General features: G+C 49.0%; 1 protein-coding gene across 1 annotated transcript in view; it reads left to right on the top strand.

The window, feature by feature from the left end:
• SYCP1 (synaptonemal complex protein 1) overlaps positions 1-23,365 on the top strand; it is a 5,090,281-nt gene that overhangs the window by 1,788,156 nt on the left and 3,278,760 nt on the right. Inside the window, exon 17 of the mRNA XM_086919665.1 lies at positions 17,237-17,341. Within this exon, the coding sequence (XP_086775791.1) occupies positions 17,237-17,341 (105 nt within the window). The remainder of the gene's footprint in view (positions 1-17,236; positions 17,342-23,365) is intronic.

Genomic DNA, 23,365 nt, shown 5'->3' with positions numbered 1-23,365 from the left:
ACCTGAAGGCCCAGTAGGTGCACCATCTGGGCAATCTCTCCGATATGGTCCAGATCTCGGAGGGAACTGCATAAGATCTGCAGTGGTGGCTAGCGAACTGCGATTTGGTCAGTTGCAGACCCTTCTCCTTTCCCCAACCAGATCTGATAGTAGTGACAAATGTGTCACTCCTAGGATGGGGTGGCCATCTGGGAGAGGTGAAGATCAGAGGACTCTGGTCTCCGGCAGAATGCGGTCTCCACATCCACCTGTTTGAGCTCTGTGCATTCTGATTGTCATTGAAAGCCTCTCTTCCTTCAGTCAGGGGAAGGCTGCTGCAGGTGTTGACGGACAACACCACTGCCATGTGGTACTACAACAGTGAGGGTGGGGTAAGATTGTGGACCTTCTGTCAAGAGGCCCTGCATCTCAGGACATGGCTGGAACATCAGGGCATTTCCCTGGTGGTTCAGCGACTGTTGGGCTCTCTGAAGACTGACTGGAATGATTCTCAATTTTTTTACTTTAGGGACAATATCTACAATGCAGAACCAGGATTACAAGCACCATTTCATAGTTTCTCTTTACTAAAGTTTATCTTTGTAATCTTAACACAAATTAACTTTGTTTCGGAATGCTGTACTTGTCAAAGTGTCTACTGGATGCAGGGATTGCTGTTAGGCCTCACCCTGATTCCCCCTGAATCCATAGACTACACCCTTTGGCAGGGTCCAGGAACCAGGAGTACAGGATGTGGGCTTTTTCCACACTTATTCCACCTAGCATCAGATCTTAGCCATGCATATTTGCACTGTGGTCTTTTTTTGCCTTTGCCGATAAATACAAAAATCACAGTTGATGGAGGAATGCTAAGCCAAATAATTAAATTTACCCCCAGTCACAGATTTGGATCAAATCCATTGTCTTTTTTACACACCATGCCATTCCAATTTAGACCCAGCCATATGCAAATCAGTCTTGACGCTGCTGCCCATGGAAACAGTCCAACCTGATCTGCCAGGCCAGGTCCTCCCTGGACCAGAAACAAGCATCCTGGGACTGATTTCCCGGTTTCACCCCTCATCAGCCAGGTTAGCTTGAATCTGGTGGCATGGCAAGCACGGGACCCACGTCTGGGCACACCCTTCCCACTTAGGGCGACAAATGTAAAAAGGATAGATGATGAACTGAATGCTGAGCCAATCAAACATTCACCCCCAGTCACACATCTGGGTTCAATCTATTTTCTTTTTGCACGCCATGCCATTCCAGTTTTGATCCAGCCATATTCAAATCAGCCTCAACCCTGCTCCATATGGGAACAGTCCAGCCCGAATAGCCAAACCAGGTTTCCCTGGACCAGAAATAAGTATCCTGGGTCCGGTTTTGGACTTTTCTGATAGATACATCTGCCGTGTGGATTCCTCACCTTGTGAATATCCCCCTTGCGCCAGCAACGTTCGGAAAATTCTTCGTAGCACGCCGACGTGGTCGACGTCATAGGAGCAGGGCATCGCGCGCGACTCCGTCTGACGTCACCGACTCCTCATAAGGCCCACGTCGGCGTGATGACGTCAGTTCCCTTTTTTCCGCGTCGTCGACGCTAACGGTTTTTGGGATCTTCTGCGATACTTTTGTGTCTTATCACTGTTTAGCTGTTACAGTTACTCTGTTGAGATTTACTTCTTCGCCGAGGATGTCGTCGAGGAAGACGGGTTTCAAACAATGTGGTTCCTGTACCCGAATGATGTCGATCACCGATCCGCATTCCGACTGTCTGTGGTGTCTTGGATCGGATCACAATGTTAAGAACTGTCGTTCCTGTTTCAAGATGAACCCCAAGGCTTTGCGAGAGCGGGAGGCGAAGCTTCTGCTCGCGAAGGTGAAAGAAAGAGAAGCCGGAAGGTCTTCGAGGTCGGTGTCCAGGCACTCGAAGTCGAGGCAGTTGTTGCGGTCGAAGTCGAGGTCGGCTTCGAGGACCAAGGCGAGATCCAGAGAGAGATCGAGGTCCAGAGAGAGGTCGAGTTCCAGAGGGAGGTCGAGGTCCGGATCCAAGTCGGCCTCGGGCCATGCTTCGAGCTCCTCGAGAAAGAAGCATAAGAGGAGTAAACATCACTCCAGACATCACTCTGGCAAGGTGTCTTCGGATTCGAGGAAGAAGTCACGTAAACATCACAAGGACTTCTTGTCTCCTTCTCCAGCTCAATCTCATGTGGGTTCTCCAGTTCAGGAGCAGGATCAGGATCTGGAGTCGCACCACTCTTCGGTGCATGAAGAAGAGGTTCCTCGAGCACCGACTCCGCTTGTGGAGCCTGAAGATCAAGAGGGCCAGGGTGCACCTTTGCCGGATCAGCCTCCTTCGGAGCGGCCGTTGGGTTCGTACCCTCCCTTTCCTGGTCCAGGTCAGGATCCCTCGCAGTTTTTAAATGCCATGTTTGGTGTTTATTCGAGGGCTATGTACCCCACTGGTGCACCTGTTGGTCCCATGGGTCCTTTGTCTTTTAATTTAGGTGTGCCCCAGGCTTATGCCCCGGCCCCCTTTATGCCGTTTATGCCGACGCCTTGTACTCTTTGGCTCGGTACGGCGCCGCCGAGGTCGTCGACTTCGCATGCGGCTTCGCCGACTCCGGATCGGCTTCGTGGTGATTCGGATCGTGGTGCTTCCCGTCCTCAAGCTCCTTGCTCGACGTCGGCTCCGGCGCCGTCGGAGTCGTTGCCGGATCCGTCGACTTCGGTCCGCATGGAATGGTCGAGGCGCAGGGCACAACGCCTCTTGGAGGAGAAGGAGTGTATGGACTCCGAGGTTGAGGAAGGAGAGTTGCTAGATCAGGGGGATTGTTTTGAGGACCTCCAAAGCGCTAGTGGCCTGGAACTTTCTCCTGAGTGGGGTTTGCCATCCGTTTCAGATACTCCATCTAAGGACATAGCACCCTATCACGTTGTTATTAGGAAGGCTGCAGATTTGCTAAGCTTGACTTTGCCCACAGTTGAATACAAGCCCAACATCCTTACGGATGTTTTGCATTCGCCTTCTTCAATTGTAGAGCCTACACTTCCTTTTACGGATGCGTTGACTGAGCCAATAAAGGAGGTTTGGAAGAGACCTTTGACTGCTCCTGCGGTTTCCAGGTCGGTGGCAAGGCGTTACAGGGTGGCTCCTGATGACCCTGAATTTCTTTCCTCGCATCCTGCACCGAAGAGTCTGGTAGTGCAGGCCGCCTGTTCCAGCAGGGCTGCGGGCTCTTTCCCTCAGGTGCCGGCAGACAAGGACTCTAAAAAATTGGACCAGTCTGCTAAAAAGATTTTCTCCTCGGGTAGCATGGCCTTGAAATCCACCAATGCTACTTGCCTATTGGGGAGATATGTTCATGCGTTGATGGACTCTGTGAAACAACTTTCATCTAAGCTTCCAGAGGAAGATAGGAAGAACTTTAACGAAGTGGTCTCTGATACTCAGGCTGCAGCTCGTATGGTTATACAGAGTGGTATGGACACGGTGGACTCTGGATTATGGGCTCTACTGTTGCAACAAGAAGGGCCGCATGGCTTAAGTCCTCCGATTTTTCTTCTGATGTTCAGTCTACCTTGTTGGACTTGCCATTTGATGGGACAGGCCTCTTTGGTAAGAAGGCTGACGTAGCTCTGGAGAGATTCAAGGACAGCCGGGCTACGGCGAGGTCTTTGGGCCTTCAGACAAGGGGCTCTGCGACTAGGAAGTTCAGGGGATTTGGCAGATCTACTTTTCATTCCTACAACCAAGGTCAGCAGCAGCAGCAGCAGCGACAGAATCCTCTGTATAAAACCTACAGAGGAAAGCAAAGGGGCCGCGGTCGTGGACGCCAGGCCTCCTCCTCCTCCTCTTCCTCTAATAACCAACCCCCTCCCTCTGCAGCAAAGCAGCCCTAGATCCGCCATTCTGGATCATGTGGCTCCGGTGGGGGGTCGGCTTACTCATTTTCTACGGGATTGGGAATCGGTTACATCAGATCTTTGGGTTCTCAATCTCGTAGAAAATGGGTATGCTCTTCCTTTCCAGGAGTTCCCTCCCAATTACCCTCCTTGCCAGGGTTTTTGTTCGGAGGACCACCTTATTCGCCTGCAGGAAGAAGTCCTGGCTTTGTTCAAAAAAGGTGCGATAGAGGTGGTCCCGGAGCAGGAGAGGGGTCAGGGGTGCTACTCCCGGTATTTCCTGATCCCCAAGAAGGATGGCAGGTTACGTCCAATCCTGGACCTCAGGATTTTGAATCTCTATCTCAAGCAGGAGAAATTCAAAATGCTCACTCTTGCGCAGGTTCTTCAAGCGCTGTTGGAAGAAGACTGGATGGTGTCAATCGACTTGCAGGATGCGTATTTTCACATCCCAATCCTGAAGTCGCACAGGAAGTATCTCCGTTTTACGGTGGGATCGCAGCACTACCAGTTTGCGGTCCTTCCGTTTGGACTTACTACTGCGCCTCGAGTTTTCACCAAGGTGATGGCAGTGGTGGCGGCACATCTCAGGAGGTCGGGGATACCTGTATTCCTGTATCTGGACGACTGGCTGAACAAAGCGGAGTCGCCCGAGAAGGTGCTTTATCACCTGCAAGAGACATCGCAGCTGTTGTTCAGGTTGGGTTTTTCGATAAACGTGCCCAAATCTCACCTTGTGCCCTCCCAGCGCAACCTGTTCATAGCTGCGGTACTGGACACTACTGTATGTCGTGCATTTCCTCCTCCACAAAGGATTCGCAACATTCAGGAAATGATTCCTTTATTACACAATGGAGCGGTTGTTCCGGTCCTGAAGGTCCTTCGCCTGCTCGGTCTGATGGCTTCTTGCATTCTCCTGATCAACCATGCACGCTGGCACATGAGGGCACTCCAGTGGTGCCTCCGCAGGCAGTGGTATCAGCACAACGGAGATCTCGGGGAGTCAGTGAAGATCTCCAGAGAAACTGCAGCGGATTTGTCTTGGTGGGGCGTGGAAGGCAATCTGTCACAAGGAAAGCCTTTTCAGCTTCCACCATCGGTGGCCACGGTGATAACGGATGCATCTACTCTAGGGTGGGGAGCTCATCTGGGGGATCTGGAGATCAAGGGTCTTTGGTCTCCAGAGGAAAGGTTGCTTCACATCAACCTTCTGGAATTGCGGGCCATACGTCTGGCACTCAAGGCCTTCCTCCCTTCCCTTCGAGGTCGGTCGGTCCAAGTCCTGACGGACAACACGACCGCGATGTGGTACATCAACAAGCAGGGAGGAGTAGGGTCGTGGTGTCTTTGCAAAGAGGCTCTGCGTCTCTGGTCCTGGGTTCAGGACCACCAGATTTGTCTGATGGCAAATCATCTGGCCGGAGTCCTGAACGTACGTGCGGACGTTCTCAGTCGGCAGTTCTCTGCTGACTACGAGTGGAGGCTTCACCCGGAGGTTGTTCACGACATCTTTCAGATGTGGGGAACTCCTCGGGTGGATCTGTTTGCCACTTGCGAGAATGCTCAGTGCCTGTCATTCTGCAGTCTCCAGTATCCGATGCAAGGAGCATTGGGGGACGCGTTTCAGTTGAGCTGGGGAGGTCAGCTCCTTTACGCGTTTCCTCCCATACCCTTGATTCCTCAGGTCCTGAGGAAGATTCGCCAAGACCGGGTCCAAGTCATATTGGTCGCCCCGGATTGGCCAAGAAGGGTGTGGTACACAGATCTTCTCCACCTCTCCTCTCACCCGCTGCTCCGTCTCCCTCTCAGGGCAGACCTCCTCTCTCAGATGGAGGGGCAGGTTCTACACCCCCACCTCCAGACATTACACCTTCATGCCTGGAGATTGAACGGGGCAATCTGAATTCTTTCTCTCTCCCTCACGATGTGGTGGATGTCATTCTTTCTGCCAGGCGCGACTCCACCAAGTCCATCTATTCGTATAGGTGGTCTAAGTTTGTCTCTTGGTGTAGGGAGAGGGATGTTGACCCGTTAAAGGCTCATTTGTCTGATATTTTGTTGTTTGCTCTTTCTCTGGCACGGCAAGGGTTTGCTGTTGCCACTGTCAAAGGTTATCTTTCGGCCTTATCAGCATTTCTCTGTTTGCCGGATCAGCCCTCTCTTTTTAAATCTCCTGTAGTATTAAGATTTTTGAAGGGACTTACTAATAAGTTCCCTCCTTCTCCCTTTATTGTGCCTCATTGGGACTTGAATCTTGTATTAACCTATATGATGCATGCCATACAATTCCAGTTTAGATGCAGCCATATGCAAATCAGTCTTGACCCTGCTCCCCATGGGAACAGTCCAGCCCGAACAGCTAGGGCAGGGCCTCCCTGGACCAGAAACCAGCATCCTGGGTACGGTTTCTGGGTTTCACCCCTCATCAGCCAGGTAAACTTGAATCTGGTGGTGTGGTGAGCACGGTACCCACTTCTGGGCATCCCCTTCCCACTTAGGGTGACAAATGCTAAAAGAACAGATGATGGTCGGAAGGCTGAGCCAGTCAAAGATTCATCCCTGTCCATCGTTGTTTTTTGCCCACCATGCTATTCCAGTTTAGACACAGCCATACGCAAATCAGTCTTGACCGTACTCCCCATGGGAACAGTCCAGTCCGAACTGCCAGGCCAGGTCCTCCCAGGACTAGGAACAAGCATCCTGGGACCGGTTTAGGGGTTTCACCCCTTATCACCCAGGCTTGCTTGAATCTGGTGGCGTGGCAAACACGGGACCCACGTCTGGGCACACCCTTCCTAGTTAGAGCGACAAATGTAAAAAGAACAGAACTGAATGTTTAGCCAATCAAATATTCACCCCAAGTTGCAGATCTGGGGAAAATTAATCTTTTTTTTGCACACCATCCATTCCAGTTTAGACCCCGCCTTTCTGCAAATCCGTCTTGACCCTGCTCCCCATGGGAAAAGTCCAGCACAAACTGACAGGCCAGGACCTCCCTGGACCAGAAACAAGCATCCTGGGACCGGTTTTGTGGTTTTCACCCCTCATCAGCCATACTAGCTTGGATCTGGCGGTGTGGCGAGCACAGGACCTATGTCTGGGCACACCTTTCCCACTTAGGGTGACAAATGCAAAAAGAACAGATGACAAACGGAATGCTGAGCAAATCAAACATTCACCCCAAGTCACAGATCTGGGCTATATCCATTTTAGTTTTTTTGCATGCCATAGCATTCCAGTTTAGACCAAGCCATATGCAAATCAGTCTCGACCCTGCTCCCCATGGGAACAGTCCTGTCCTAACTGCTAGGCCATGTCCCCCCAGGACTAGAAACAAGCATTCTCCGACCAGTTTAGGGGTTTCACATCTTATCAGCAAGGCCATCTTGAATCTGGTGGCGTGGCGACCACGGGACCAACGTCTGGACATACCCTTCCCACTTAGGGTGAAAAATGCAAAAATAACAGATGATGGAAGGAATATTGAGCCAATCAAACATTCATCTCCAGTCACAGATCTGGGTTAAATCCATTGTTTGTTGCCCACCATGCCTTTCCACTTCATACACAGCCATATGCAAATCTGTCTTGACCCTACTCCCCATGAGAACAGTCCAGTCCAAACTGCCCGGCCAGGTCCTCCCTTTACGAAAAACAAGCATCATGGGACCGGTTTTTAGGGTTTTCACCCGTCATGAGACAGACTAGCTTCCATCTGGTGGCTTGGTGAGCACAGAACCTACGTCTGAGCACACCCTTCCTACTTAGAGCGACAAATGCAAAAAGAACAGAACTGAATGTTTAGCCAATCAAATATTCACCCCAAGTCGCAGATCTGGGGAAAATTAATCGTTTTTTTGCACACCATCCATTCCAGTTTAGACCCCGCCTTTCTGCAAATCCGTCTTGACCCTGCTCCCCATGGGAAAAGTCTAGCACAAACTGACAGGCCAGGACCTCCCTGGACCAGAAACAAGCATCCTGGGACCGGTTTTGTGGTTTTCACCCCTCATCAGCCATACTAGCTTGGATCTGGCGGTGTGGCGAGCACAGGACCTATGTCTGGGCACACCTTTCCCACTTAGGGTGACAAATGCAAAAAGAACAGATGACAAACGGAATGCTGAGCAAATCAAACATTCACCCCAAGTCACAGATCTGGGTTATATCCATTTTAGTTTTTTTGCATGCCATAGCATTCCAGTTTAGACCAAGCCATATGCAAATCAGTCTCGACCCTGCTCCCCATGGGAACAGTCCATTCCTAACTGCTAGGCCATGTCCCCCCAGGACTAGAAACAAGCATTCTCTGACCAGTTTAGGAGTTTCACATCTTATCAGCAAGGCCAGCTTGAATCTGGTGGCGTGGCGACCACGGAACCAACGTCTGGACATACCCTTCCCACTTAGGGTGAAAAATGCAAAAATAACAGATGATGGAAGGAATATTGAGCCAATCAAACATTCATCTCCAGTCACAGATCTGGGTTAAATCCATTGTTTGTTGCCCACCATGCCTTTCCACTTCATACACAGCCATATGCAAATCTGTCTTGACCCTACTCCCCATGAGAACAGTCCAGTCCAAACTGCCCGGCCAGGTCCTCCCTTTACCAAAAACAAGCATCATGGGACCGGTTTTTAGGGTTTTCACCCATCATGAGACAGACTAGCTTCCATCTGGTGGCTTGGTGAGCACAGAACCTACGTCTGAGCACACACTTCCTACTTAGAGCGACAAATGCAAAAAGAACAGTTAATGGACGGAAAGCTGAGCCAATCAAACATTCCTCCCGCAGTCACAGATCTGAGTTAAATCCATTGTTTTTGTCCACCCTGCCATTCCAGTTCAGACAGCCATATGCAAATCAGTCTTGACCCTGCTCCCCATGGGAACAGTCCAGCCCAAACTGCCAGGCCAGTTCCTCCCTGGACCAGAAGCAAGCATCCTGGGACCGTTTTCCGGGTTTCACCCCTCATCAGTTAGGCTAGCTTGAATCTGGTGCCCTGGCAAGCATGGGACCGACGTCTGGGCATACCCTTCCCACTTAAGGTGACAAATGCAAAAAAAAACAGATGATGGGCCAATAGCTAAGTCAAACACTCACTTCCAGGCACACATCTGGGTAAAAACCATGTTTTTATTGCATGCCATGCCATTCCAGTTTAGACCCAGCCATATGCAAATTAGCCTTGACCCTGCCCCCCATGGGAACTGCCCAGTCCGAACTGCCAAGTCAGATCTTCTCTGGACCAGAAACAAGCATTCTGGGACGGGTTTCGGGGTTTCACCCCTCATCAGCCAGGCTAACTTGAATCTGGTGGCATGGCGAGCACCAGACCCACGTTTGGGCATACCCTACCCACTTAGGGCTAGAAATTCTTAAAAGAACAGAATATGGGCAGAATGATGAGCAAATCAAACATTCTTCCACAGTCACAGATCTGGGTTAAGTCCATCGTTTTTTGCATGCCATGCCATTCAAGTTTATACTCAGCCATGTACAAATCAGTCTTGGCCCTGCTCCCTATGGGAACAGTCTAACCCGCACTGCCAGGGCAGGTCCTACGAGGACCAGAAACAAGCATCCTTGGACTGGTCGGGGTTTCACCTCTCATCTGCCAGGCTAGCTTGAATCTGGTGGTGTGGTGAGCATGACACCCATGTCTGGGCATTCCCTTCCCACTTAGGCGACAGATGCAACAAGCATTTGCAATGCAATAAGTCTCGCATTAGGAAAGTGTGAGCTATTGGTACTGTAAATGACAATTTTTTTTAATATGTGTTGGCTTTGAAAATATATAAATTAATAGCATTGTTATTCACAAAGCCAGTAGCATACACTTTCCTAATGCAAGTCATATTGGCTATGGCAATGCTTGTTGGTAGCAAGCAAGGACAGTGCTGTTGTGGTGCTGAGTGATGCTGTTGTGGTGCTAAGTGATGGTGTGGTTGGGCTGAGTGATGTAGTGGTGTATTAGAGTCATGTGGTGGTGTCCCAGAGTGATGTGTTGGTGTCCCAGAGTGATATGGTGGTGTTCCTGAATGATGTGGTGGTGTTCCTGAGTGATGTGGTAGTGTCTGTGAGTGATGTGGTGTTGTCCCTGAGTGATGTGGTGGTGCCCCTGAGTGATGTGGTGATGTCCCAGAGTGATGTGGTGGTGTCCCAGAGTGATGTGGTGGTGTCCCAGAGTGATGTGGTAGTGTCCCTGAGTGATGTGGTGGTGACCCTGAGTGATGTGGTGGTGTCCCTGAGTGATGTTGTGGTGCCCCAGAGTGATGTTGTGGTGTCCCAGAGTGATGTGGTGGTCCCCGTGGGTGATGTGGTGGTGCCCCCGAATGATGTGGTGGTGCTCCCGAGTGATGTGGTGGTGTCCCAGAGTGATGTGGTGGTGTCCCAGAGTGATGTGGTGGTGTCCCAGAGTAATGTGGTGGTGTCCCAGAGTGATGCGGTGGTGTCCCTGAGTGATGCGGTGGTGTCCCAGAGTGATGCAGTGGTGTCCCAGAGTGATGTGGTGGTGTCCTAGAGTGATGTGATGGTGTCCTATAGTGATGTGATGGTGTCCTTGAGTGATATGGTGGTGTCGTAGAGTGATATAGTGGTGTCCCTGAGTGATTTGGTGGTGTTGTGAGGCGTGCAGCAGTGTGAGGCGTGCAGCAGTGTGAGGCGTGCAGCAGTGTGAGGCGTGCAGCAATGTGTAGCGAGCAGCAGTGTGTGGCGTGCAGCAGTGTTTGGCGTGCAGCAGTGTGTGGTGTGCAGCAGTGTGTCGTGCAGCAGAGTGAGTAATGCAGCAGTGTGCAGCATGCAGGTGTGTGATGCGTGCAGCAGTGTGACACGTGCAGCAGTGTGACGCATGCAGCAGGGTGATGCGTGCAGTAGTGTGAGGCGTGCAGCAGTGTGAGGTGTGAAGCAGTGTGGGGCGTGCAGCAGTTTGCGGCATGCAGCAGTGTGCGGCGTGCAGCAGTGTGACGCGTGAAGCAGTGTGAGGTGTGCAGCAGTGTGAGGCGTGCAGCAGTGTGTCATGCAGCAGTATGAGGCGTGCAGCAGTGTGAGGCGTGCAGCAGTGTGAGGCGCCTAGCAGTGTGAGGCGTGCAGCAGTGTGAGGCGTGCAGCAGTGTGATGCGTACAGCAGTGTGTGGCGTGCATCAGTGTGTGGCATGCAGCAGTGTGAGTAATGCAGCAGTGTGCAGCAGTGTGATGCGTGCAGCAGTGTGTGGCGTGCAGCAGTGTGAGGCGTGCAGCAATGTGGCGTGCAGCAGTGTGAGGCGTGCAGCAGTGTGGCGTGCAGCAGTGTGAGGCGTGCAGCAGTGTGAGGCGTGTAGCAGTGTGGCATGCAGCAGTGTGAGGCGTGCAGCAGTGTGAGGCGAACAGCAGTGTGAGGTGTGCAGCGTGTGAGGCATGCAGCAGTGTGCAGCATGCAGCAGTATGAGTACTGCAGCAGTGTGCGGCATGCAACAGTGTGCAGCATGCAGCAGTGTGAGTAATGCAGCAGTGTAAGGCGTGCAGCAGTGTGAGGCGTGCAGAAGTGTTAGGCGTGCAGCAGTGTGAGGCATGCAGCTGTGTGAGGCGTGCAGCAGTGTGAGGCGTGCAGCAGTATGAGGTGTGCAGCAGTGTGAGGCGTGCAGCAATGTGCAGCATGCAGCAGTATGAGTAATGCAGCAGCGTGTGGCGTGCAGCAGTGTGCAGCATGCAGCAGTGTGAGTAATGCAGCAGTGTGCGGTGTGCAGCAGTGTGAGTAATGCAGCAGTGTGAATAATGCAGCAGTGTGCGGCGTGCATCAGTGTGAGTAATGCAGCAGTGTGAGTAATGCAGCAGTGTAAGGAGTGCAGCAGTGTGAGGTGTGCAGCAGTGTGAGGCAGCAGCAGTGTGAGGCACACAGCAGTGTGAGGCGTGCAGCAGTGTGAGGCGTGCAGCATTGTGAGGCATGCAGCAGTGTGTGGCGTGCAGCAGTGTGTGGCGTTCAGCAGTTTGCAGCATGCAGCAGTGTGAGTAATGCAGCAGTGTGAGGCGTGCAGCAATGTGTGGCGTGCAGCAGTGTGAGGTGTGCAGCAGTGTGGTGTGCAGCAGTGTGAGGCGTGCAACTGTGTGGCGTGCAGCAGTGTGAGGCGTGCAGCAGTGTGAGGCGTGCAGCAGTGTGGCATCCAGCAGTGTGAGGCGTGCAGCAGTGTGAGGCGTGCAGCAGTGTGATGCGTGCAGCAGTGTGAGTAATGCAGCAGTGTGAGTAATGCAGCAGTGTGCGGCGTGCATCAGTGTGAGTAATGCAGCAGTGTGAGTAATGCAGCAGTGTAAGGAGTGCAGCAGTGTGAGGTGTGCAGCAGTGTGAGGCAGCAGCAGTGTGAGGCACACAGCAGTGTGAGACGTGCAGCAGTATGAGGCGTGCAGCATTGTGAGGCATGCAGCAGTGTGTGGCGTGCAGCAGTGTGTGGCGTTCAGCAGTGTGCAGCATGCAGCAGTGTGAGTGATGCAGCAGTGTGAGGCGTGCAGCAGTGTGTGGCGTGCAGCAGTGTGAGGTGTGCAGCAGTGTGGTGTGCAGCAGTGTGAGGCGTGCAACTGTGTGGCGTGCAGCAGTGTGAGGCGTGCAGCAGTGTGGCATCCAGCAGTGTGAGGCGTGCAGCAGTGTGAGGCGTGCAGCAGTGTGAGGCGTGCAGCAGTGTGCAGCATGCAGCAGTATGAGTAATGCAGCAGTGTGTGGCGTGCAGCAGTGTGCAGCATGCAGCAGTGTGAGTAATGCAGCAGTTTCAGTTTGCGGCGTGCAGCAGTGTGAGTAATGCAGCAGTGTAAAGCGTGCAGCAGTGTGAGGCGTGCAGCAGTGTGCGACATGCAGCAGTGTGAGGCGTGCAGCAGTGTGAGGCGTGCAGCAGTGTGAGGCATGCAGCAGTGTGAGGCGTGCAGCAGTGATCAGTTTCTTGTGGTGATGGCACAATATTCAGTATAGTTCTTCAAACAGTCTAATATCATCAAATGCATCAGATTCATGGAGTGCTAAAGCAAACGCCTCATTTAAAGGCCACCCGCCCTCGATTTTTCCCAGTATCACGCTGGATGAGAGTATGTAGAGCCTCACACCTACATGCCCGTGCAAGGGAGGGATATAATGGCACACAGCTTCTTATCACTTCACAACTATTAAAGAGAAACTTAGATTTGGAGGCAGGCGTGTCACTGTGTTCAAGCTATAGGCATCCACTGTACGAATTTCAGCTGTATCTGTCTGTATCATTGATTAAAGAAATAACGATTTTATAGCACATATTCCTTTTTTTTTATTTCATTCTTTTATAACTCCACTCATTCCAGTGTAGAATGTCAGAGCATTTTACATCACAGACACACATTACTCAGAGACAATAAATGATACAAATGTGTAAATGAATGTTCAGGAAATGTGATGTGAGACAATAGAGGCAACAAAATGTAGGAGTTACATATTGTCTTTACTGGTCGGCATGTTAAAAGTGCACTGTCTGGAGAAACAGTTGGAAATTAAAATTGCAACACAATGGTCAACTTTGTCTGAACTAATAGGACTTTATTACAGTGCAAAGGAGTGGAGTCGTTTTCAGCAATCTTAGAATAATGACAGATTGAGAAAAAATAAGGTTCAACCTTTGCCTGCGGTTTGCATGCAGTTCCTTGATACCTGCTCATAGCTCATTAAGCTATATCAGAAGGTTTTCTACCAATTTATGAATTGTAAGTTACAAAAGGACCTCTGTCAAAAGCAACAAACCACTTTCTACATAAAATGCAAATCTGTGATTTGCAGCAGAATCTCTATGCTGCTCTGAGTGAAAACTGTGATTAGACAAAACACAGCAATCTCTAACAAGCGCATTAGCCACCAGGATTATCTCACCATCATTATCCCCAGAAAACTGATGGTTAAACGAAGATCTCTGCAGAAGGTGCCTTAACTGCAGTACAACAAATTTCCGACCAATTAAGCACGCCAGAACAGATATAAATTTACTCTTACGTATGTCTTTGATGCTAATTTCTTTACCACTGAGTTTTAAAAATAATAATGTACGAGTTGATCATCGACTCGCTTTGCATGCCTTTTCTGATGGAGGATTTCACAGTGCTGTTGTATATTTATTACTGGCACGCGAAAACATGTGCCTTACTAGATTACACGAGTAATGACTTGAGTACCAACTGAAAGTATAAAATCATGTCTGGCTAAAATGATTCCTCTCCCAATTCAACAACGTTATTGTTCAACGCAGTGCTTTTTTTTTCAAAACTAATAGCCGAAAAGAATGCCGAACATTTCTTTCTAAGTCACAAGTATTCCTTGGCAAACTAATTTTATTGGAGTAAGCAAAGTTATATTTTAAGGCTAAAATAGCCCAAATAAATATTGCAAATGAGTAACGCTCTGTCCAAATGTAAAGTCATGTTAGCTGCCAAGCGCAACTGAGAAAAGAGACAAAACAAACAGCTGGTGAGTCAGGGGGCGGGTGAGCGGGAGGCATTCCTTTGTAGTCTGGTGGGGGGGAATGTGAGGCACAAATGGTCTAATGGTTGTGTGAATGGGGGAGCAGAGGAGCGAGCGAGTGGGGGGAGCGAGCGAGTGGAAGGGAACTAGGCATTCCATTGAAGTCTGGTGCGAGGCTGATAGGTTTGATGTGGACGCGGATCACATGAACTGCACGTAATCCACGCTTGTTCAAAGAGTTTGTTTCAACTCCTATAGATCTTGACATCTGCAATGCGCAAGCGCATTGGCAGAGGTCGAGACCTAAAAAGGACAAATGATGGACGGAATGCTGAGCCAATCAAACATTCACCCCCAGTCATAGATCTAGACTAAATCCATCGTTTTTTTGCTCGCCAAGCCATTCCAGTTAAGACCCAGACTTATGCAAATCAGTCTCGACCCTGCTCCCCGTGGGAACAGCCCAGCCTGAACTGCCAGGCCAGATCCTCCCTGGACCAGCAACAAGCATCCTAAGCCTCGCCCTAAGTGGCCAAGGGTATGTCCAGACATGGGTCCCTTGCTTGCTGTGCTGCTGGATTGATGCTAGCCTGGTTGATGAGGGGTGTAACCTCGAAATCGGTCCTAGGATGCTGGTTTCCAGTCCAGGGAGGACATGGCTTGGCAGTACCAGCTGTTTTGTTCCCATGAGAAACAAGGTTGAGGCTGATTTGCGTATGGCTGGTTCCAATCTGGGGTGGCAAAGTGAGCAAAAGAACAATGGATTACACTCTGATCTCTTAACTGGGGGGTAGTGGTTTAAAAGTTTCAGCACTCCGTCCATCATCTTGTTGTGTTTGCTTTGCCCATAAATAATTAGCTCTGTGTGCCCTTTGGCAATGCCCTTCATCTAGTCTCCAGGGACAGCTCCTTCGTTATGGCAGAGGGGCGTTGCCCAACTGCTGAAAGACAGGAAACTTATTTTTTTATCATTTTCATTTTCCCTCACTCGTCTGAGTTAGCCAAGTATGGGGAGGGGTGGGCCAAGCTCTGCTTCAGCAGCAGCCATGGAGAAGGAGTGGTAGGTGCACAGGATGTGGGCATTGTCAGTTTGGCCGGCCATCTTAGGACTGCACACAGACACGCACACATACATTTCTCCTACCCAGTTGTCTTGCACAGCCTGATGGAAGAAGAGGTACAGGCTTCCTATCCCTAACTGAGCTGCATTTCCACCTGCTCAGACCTATCCTGGTGCTTTTATCATGCTGTGTAATAGCATTAGGGCAGAGTCTGGATTGGGTGGGGAGGGGAGCAGAGGTGCAGTGAGGCGGTGGAAGCAGGGAAGCACCAAGGCAGCACCCGGCAGCCACATGTAAGTTCTTCTTTTATTTATTTATGATTGCACCCCCCCCTGCCTCACCAGGGGGGGGGGGGTGCAATCATAAATACCCCCCGCACTGCCTCACCAAGTTTTAGTAGTGGCAGCTCCCACTGCTAGTCTTTCTCTACCAGAACTTGCTTTATATGGCCATTAGCTGTGCCCTTTCATCTCTGTGCAGGTCATGAGCATTTTTTATTTTTAAATCTGATAGCATTTGAAGTTGATTTGTTTTAAAGGATATGTTGTTCAAACAAGCATTGCCAACACCATTAGGTTACAGCTTTTAAATTGCTGAGTGTATGGCTTTGCTGATACTTGCTTTCCAATTGCATGCTTCATGACACGTACACATGCATGGCCGGTAATCTGAAATGGCTTTTCTATTAAAGAATTCCCATTCCAAGAAGGCAATCGATGTTTTTGCATGCATCGTGACACTTGCCTTGTGACCCATGTATGCACATCTGCCATAACGGAGACCGCCAATTTTAATTCACCAATCTAACATTGGAAACAGAAATATTAGATCATTAAAGGAAAAAAAATAAAAGAAGTCACACAAAGCATGTAAAAAAGGCTGGACAGTGCTTTTCAGTATCTAGGCCCTTATTAAAATGAATAATAAAAGCCGTTGCACCAGGACTGAAAAGCGGGTGGACTGCATTTGAGAGAGGGAGGGGGGAGGGAGAGGGGATATATGACATGCGTCCCATTAAACATAGAGATTCGCAAAGATAAAGTTAGACCAACGGTTATTACTTTTTTGTATTTACAAATGGACTTATGAGTAGTATCTGTACACCTGCACCAAGTGTGGAACCTCCGCAGGCGTAGAGATACTACTCGCAAGTCCATTTGTGAACACTGAATAAAAAAATAGAGTTAGACTTTTGGCCTAAGTAAGACCTCTGGCCTAACTTTACCTTTGTAAATTGGTCCCAGAGAGCAGGATGTTGGCAGGCAGTATTGGGACTAGGAGGAAGGAAAGCCATCAAATCAAAAGTGGGATAGGCAACGGAGTCATCCAGTCATGAGTAAGTGGCTGACCCCAAAACCTACTCTATGGTAGAAACAAACGGTGTAACTTAAAAAGACATCCCTATAACGTTTGTCAGACTTTAATCTTGCACTCTATGTAATATCTGTATGTTGGTCCATTTTTACAGTCCATGACAAAAAAGGTATTGGTTCACTAGGTAGAGCCGGCTTGAGGTGGCTGAATCAATGGCTCGTTTAAGAAAGCCTGTGTTACTACACACTTGCTGCACACTCCACAGGAACTACAGACATTCTCACTGCTTTTGGCGTTTTCTATTAGTTTTAGTATTTCTGTTCATTATCTCTTAACTTGGGGTGGAGACCTCAACACATATAAACTAAATATAATTACAACTGTGTAATGTTTGAGAATGAAAGTGTTTCCTGGTCGACTGTTAATCGTATGGAAAACCCTTACATTGAGACACATCATGGTTTATATGCAAATGCTTTATCTTCTGGCATGATGTAACTTTTTATTTGAAATTACAATCTTTAATACAGGTGACAATTCAAGAACTCTCAAATGAAAAAGAACATGTAGATATTTTAGTTGAAGAACTGAAAGAAAGCCAACAGGATCTAAAGAATATCATCCGAGTCAAAGAGGTCTGCATTTTTGAAAACTTTCACAAATATGATATACTTCCAATACGTGGGCATAAAGTCACAGGCGAACATACGTACAGCAGTGGTTTGTTATCCTATCTACTATTGTCATTTGCACCATTTTGAACATTCTTATTCATTTTACACTTAGGTTGTTCTGTTGCTTTTGACAAAAATATTTCTCCTACATTCTGATTCATTTGTATTCTGATTTTGAATATATGATCATGCCAAAAAAATATATGAATCTTTGTTATTGGTTAAAATGCTACTATGTACTGTAAACTATAAGCTGCATCCATCTCCGTACCCTGTAAGGGCACCTTTAGTGGGAACATTGTATATACCATACTCTCTTGGAGTAACTAACCAGGAACAAGTGTGCAAACACTTTACCAACAATATCTAAAGTGGAGCTATAATTTAGGTTATTTAGTAAATTAATATGTTTTTCTTATGATGTATGCATGGGCAGCAGTCAACGTCATCCTGCTCCCTCTAGCACATTCTGTTGGGGCTAGTCCTTAGTGATGTCCAATACGTCGACTGGGTGTGGCCTTTGGCCATACCTAATCCACACATGTCCAAAACCCCTGCAAATGGCCTTTGGCCTTGTTTAGTCGGCACTATGCGGTGGATGTGGACTTATGATACCCAGCTCGTAACCCTACTCTATCAGAACCTGCTGCACATTTTCATTATCTGTGCCCAATTGCCTATGCGCGTTTGGTATGTATTGCCACCTTTAGTTTCTAGATTTGGTAGCACCTAAAGATGATTTATTTTTTGCAGTGTGTAGTGGTGAAAAACACATACATTTATTGTTTGTTAGACTGTAATTTATGCTTCACATATAAAAATTGTGTTACGGACCATTTATATAGTCTGTGCCAGAAATGTAATTGACTCACTTATATCAACGTCGTCAGGGCATTACTCCTTAAATATTTAGACATTATGTTTTTCAATAATTGTCACTTAGTGCAGTTGTATATTGTAATCTATGCAGGGCTGTTATGATGTGCTCTTACTGGTAGTCAGAGTAAGGCAAAGGAAGAAGTCACTGCTGCTGGTATCCTGCGCCCATGCTTCCCTTGTAATCAAGGCCATGCTGAGCATTGCTTTTGGCCTTGCGCAACAGGGTTTTGGCCACAGTCCCTTGATTGTGACAAGGCCTTGTGCCCATTCCTATGCTTGCAGCCAATCCTGCATATGGCCAGGCCGCAAACAAGCCCTGGGGTCCACAGTGTGCATTGTGTAAGATTTTAGCCATGCATATTTACCCTGTGAATTGTTTTGTTGTTTATACTTGTTTTTAAGGAGTAGCAAAAAATATCAATTAAAAAAAATGTTTATGGATCCATGAACCCAAATGTGGGTATGCTATTCCCTCAAGAAAGAATTAGGGCAAGATTATGAGTTAGGCGGTGCTTCGCCGGGTCAGCCTCATCTCCACACCACCAAACCCATGGTTGGGGCGCCCGCCAGATTACAAGTGTTTCTCATATCTGGTGGTCTGTTTTTTTTTTACGTTCCTGTAGGAAGGTGGATATCTGACTATGGTTACCCTCAACTTTTTGCCTGGTGTTTTGCTAGTTTTTCGACTTAGTTGACCTGGAACCCTGCTATTCAGGGCCCCAGGCCTACTGCTCTCTCTGTAAAATGGATTCCATGTACCTTAGGTGCATAACCAATTGGATACTGAGTCACCTTATCAGTCCCTATACAGCATACCTTAATCACCCTTTGCTCTAGATATAGTATACCTATATCTAACCCTAAAATGGACACATGTATTCTTATCAGTCACTCCTATGGCAGGCCTTATCAATCCTGAAGGCAGAGTGCTTGGAATTTTGTGAGATGGTGCTCTGGCATGAGCTGAGCCCGTTTGCAGCTTGCGGAACCAAGTCCTAATAGCTGTTCCATGATAACGCATACCATATACTCTTAAGTGCATTATAATCCTCGCGGTTATTTGCTATCTTTGGTATCGCTTTATCAAAACATGTCGAGTAAGGTGTCATACGAATTAGAATACTAACCCCTCGCCAATTCTGGTGACGGGGTTAGCATTCCACCCTTCTAGAGGGACACGACATGTATGTAACTGTGGAGAAGTGTGGCTCAGGGGTTAGAGGCGGCAGACCAGGAAGCTGAGATCGGCCCTGGACCAGGGTTCAATTCCCCGCCTCGGCGGGTCTTGGGCTCAAAAATTCCACGGACTCGATAATTCTCGCTCCGGTGCCTTCTCGACTCACGGGTTCACACTCTGCGACTCTGGGCAATAGCTTGCTTAATCTCCACAACGGCCCCTGCGGCGGGATGCCTGGCTTTCACCTTGTGGATACCCTGTCGGGGTTATCTCACAGGGGAATACCAGGACGGGTTCCCTAAGCAAGCGTCGGGAAACCCTTTGTGGGTAGCTGTGCGCTATATAAGCTCAAATACATTTACATTTACATTTACATAACTGTGAACCCCGGTTAAAGTTACCTCGAGCCTCAGCATCACAAAATGGATGCTGCCACCACAGACATAAGTCTGACCTCCTGCTGCTGGGAGTCCTTCCAGCGAGGAGAGCTTGGAGAAAGGGTTTCCTGTCCGGGGCAGTGCTAGCACCATCCCAGACAGGGTTTTGTGTATCCCAGGTAGGCAGGGCTGAGAGGAAGGTGACTGCAAGTGGCACCCCGGTGCTCACTGTGCATATGCCGGCTTGAACCAGTTCCAGGGGCACACCAGCCCCTGAGCTGGGGAAAGTCTGGACAAGGGAGAGGGGTGTAACCACCCCCTTCTTGGTCCCACCCATGGGCAGGACCTAGTCGTGTACCAGCCCCTTTCTTTAGTATAAAGGTAGGAGCGGGCCCCCTTCCCAGATTAGATCATTCTGAATCTTGACTACTTTCCACGAAAGAACTCTTGAACATTTCTGAAGACTCTCCCTTGTGGCTAAGGAGTAGCCACCCTGCACCAGCGGGCACCATCTAAGCTCATGCGGTTTGCTGCAAGTCCATCCTCCGGATCAAGACTGCCCAGCTCGACGAGACCCGGATTCCCTGGCACCTCTGACCTCTACCTACATCATCAGCCCAGCAGAGATTCGTGGGTGCGACGAGACCTGAAGGGACCGGCCATCTTCAAAACTGCACAACGCTTATCCAGCACGACCACCGAGGGATCCTCGAGTGAGTGCTTTGGGGTTTGAGAAGCCCTAACCCTGAGCAGCTCCAGCACCGAAGTCCAGCCCCCCAGCATCCACGAGATCTGCGTGGGGCCCTTCTGCTCTTTGCTGCTCACCACGTTGTCCGGCCACTTGCCTGCTGGCTTGTAGCCCTCCTGATGACGAACCACAACACTTCCATTGCTGGTCTGGTTGCTCCAGACTGGCCCTTGGTCCCCTCCGACAGAGGAGCACCCCGGACCCTCCTGGTCCACTCCAGACGCCATCTTGTCTCCACCGCGTGGGCTTGCCTTTGCCAAGGCTTGTTGCTCCAATCCTGGTTGCAGCAGCGCCGACAGCAGACACCTTCGTGGGACAGCTCGCACCTCCATCCTGGTCGCCGACAACGACTCCTGGTCCGAGAGACTGCAGAGCCCAGCGTCGCCCACTCACCTGGTCGAGGTGACTTCATCCGGTGCCATCCTAGTGCCCATCTGATCACTGGCTAGTGATTAAGAACTGAGTCCCCTCTGCTTTCAGGTCGTCTCCTTCACCGATCCAGGCTTGGATCACTCCGAACATCACCACTGGTCGCCTGCCAGCAACTTCTTCTTTCAGGCTCCATAGACTGTAACGAGGATTCCCGACGTCTTTTGAACCCTATGCAGCCGCAGCCCCTGGGCTAGGTAACCTGAGCATTTCGGTGCTCCAACGTAGGTTCACTATCTAAGTGTCCAGATCCTTTTTCGTTTTCAGCCTATCTAGTCGGATTCGTCCGATAACTGTAACTTTACGAAAACTAGCATCCATAGACTTTGTCCTGCATCCCGCGTGAGAGTGCACACTCTGCACCCGATCTCCCTAGGCCTCCTGCTCCTAACCTTAGGGTTCAGTAGTGTAGTCCTAGCGATCCTGAAGCCTCTGGATCTTGTTACTTACCTGCTAGTATTTCGCATTCCACTTTTAGTGTATATGGTTTTTCGTGCCCCTCGGGCATTTGTGTAAATTGTGCGACTTAAAGTATTTTCATAAGAGTTTTGTTGTGTGCTTAGCTCCCTGACTCATAAAGAGATCAGGGTAGACTTGGTATAAATAAATATCCTTTTATTTTTATAACAACTTGTGTGGTGTCCTTTCACTTGGTGTTCAAGGGGTATATGTGATGGTATAACAACTGGCTTAACATGCCCTCTAGAGTTTAGCTTAAAGACTGCTCTTGTCCATGCTACTAGGATAGCTGGTCTATAAGGTTGACTTACAACCAATCATCAATAAGGGTCGTTTGGTATGATACACAGTGATCACTAGAATAGTGAGCACTATATATCAGGCCAACTTCTCACATTGGTGAGCAGCGGTTGGGATTTGAGCTTGCTGTTGTTTTACCACACGTATCCTAAGAATATCATTTGAAAGATCACATAAGTACAAAGGTACATATAACTTAGCTTAGAATACTCTGAGTTCTACTGAACCAGCTGTTGTAGTCCAACAGGGCTTAGCACACCCTGACTACAACTCTTAGCAAGGGATCAGTAGGCAAACAAATAGTGTAGGTAAGTGCACCACTTACACCTCACTAGAAAAGCATATCAGACAAAGGAGAGAACTCAGAGGCTCCCCTTATGTCAGTTGACCCTCCACAGGTCATGTCAAGATGTGCAGCTCTTAGCTTCCAGGAGATGAGACAAGTGTGTACCTCCAGGAATCTAAAACAGGGTTCTAACCCTACCATCCCATTTCTGATAGGTCTCTTAGAGACTTATGATGCGAGGAGGGCTTCTAACAGAGGCCCTTCTAATCCAGATGGGAACATGCCCCCCTTAGAGGGAACCCTTGGGGACCCTGACCTCAACCTCAATGGAACAGTTAGTGAAGAGGAGGAAGAGGAACAGGAGTTGTCAGGGGATGAGGCAGACAAGGGTCAGGTAGAAGTCAGTAGACTCACCAGGACCAACTTAAGCAGGCATGAAAATGGTCTTGGGGGACCCCCAGGTCCACTTTCAGGCAGGCTTAACATTGGGAGTGGACAAGTTAGGTCTCATTCCAGAGGCTCTAACAGATCCATTCATACCAATGGCTCCCAGGCCTCTTCTCACAGAGGGATGACATCCCCTCAGAGAAGAGAGCATGAAGCTAAGATGAGGGAAGTCAATCTGAGGATTGAGAGGGAAGAACTTGCCCTTGCCAAAGAGAGACTTGCCTTTGCTAGAGAGCAGAAATTGAGTGGGGCAGACCCCACTGGTGGCAGCATTATCCCTAGAGATAAAGACAGGAGTTTAGACACTAGACACCTGAGTAAGATAGTGCCCCCCCTTTAAACAAGGGGATGACATCCACAAATGGATGACTGCTTTGGAGAGGGCCTGCACTGTCCAGTGCATCCCCCAGAGTCAGTGGGCAGCTATTTTGTGGCTCTCCTTTGAAGGTAAAGGTAGAGATAAGCTCCTCACTACTAGAGCTGAGGATGCTAACAATTACCAAGTCCTGAAGAATACACTGGTTGATGGGTTTGGCTTAACAACTGAACAGTACAGGTTGATGTTCAGAGACACCCAGAAAACTCAGTCTCAGGATTGGACTGACTTTGTTGATTGTGCCACTAAGGCTCTAGAAGGCTGGCTATTGGGTAGTAAAGTTACTGACTTCACAGGATTGTATAATCTTATTATGAGAGAGCAAGTCTTAAATAATTGTCAGAACCAGTTATTACACCAGCATCTTGTAGACTCTGATCTGACCTCTCCACAAGAATTGGGTAAGAGGGCAGACAAATGGGTCAGAACCAGGATTAGGCCTAAGAACCAGGGTGGTGACCAAAAGAAGGAATCAACCAAGCCTCAAGAGAAGGGTGGGAATAAATC

Source organism: Lissotriton vulgaris, chromosome 5 (assembly GCF_964263255.1).
Source record: "Lissotriton vulgaris chromosome 5, aLisVul1.2, whole genome shotgun sequence".
Classification (NCBI taxonomy): domain Eukaryota; kingdom Metazoa; phylum Chordata; class Amphibia; order Caudata; family Salamandridae; genus Lissotriton; species Lissotriton vulgaris.
Note: the sequence above shows the minus strand (reverse complement) of the source record. Positions and strands in the feature narration are given on the sequence as shown.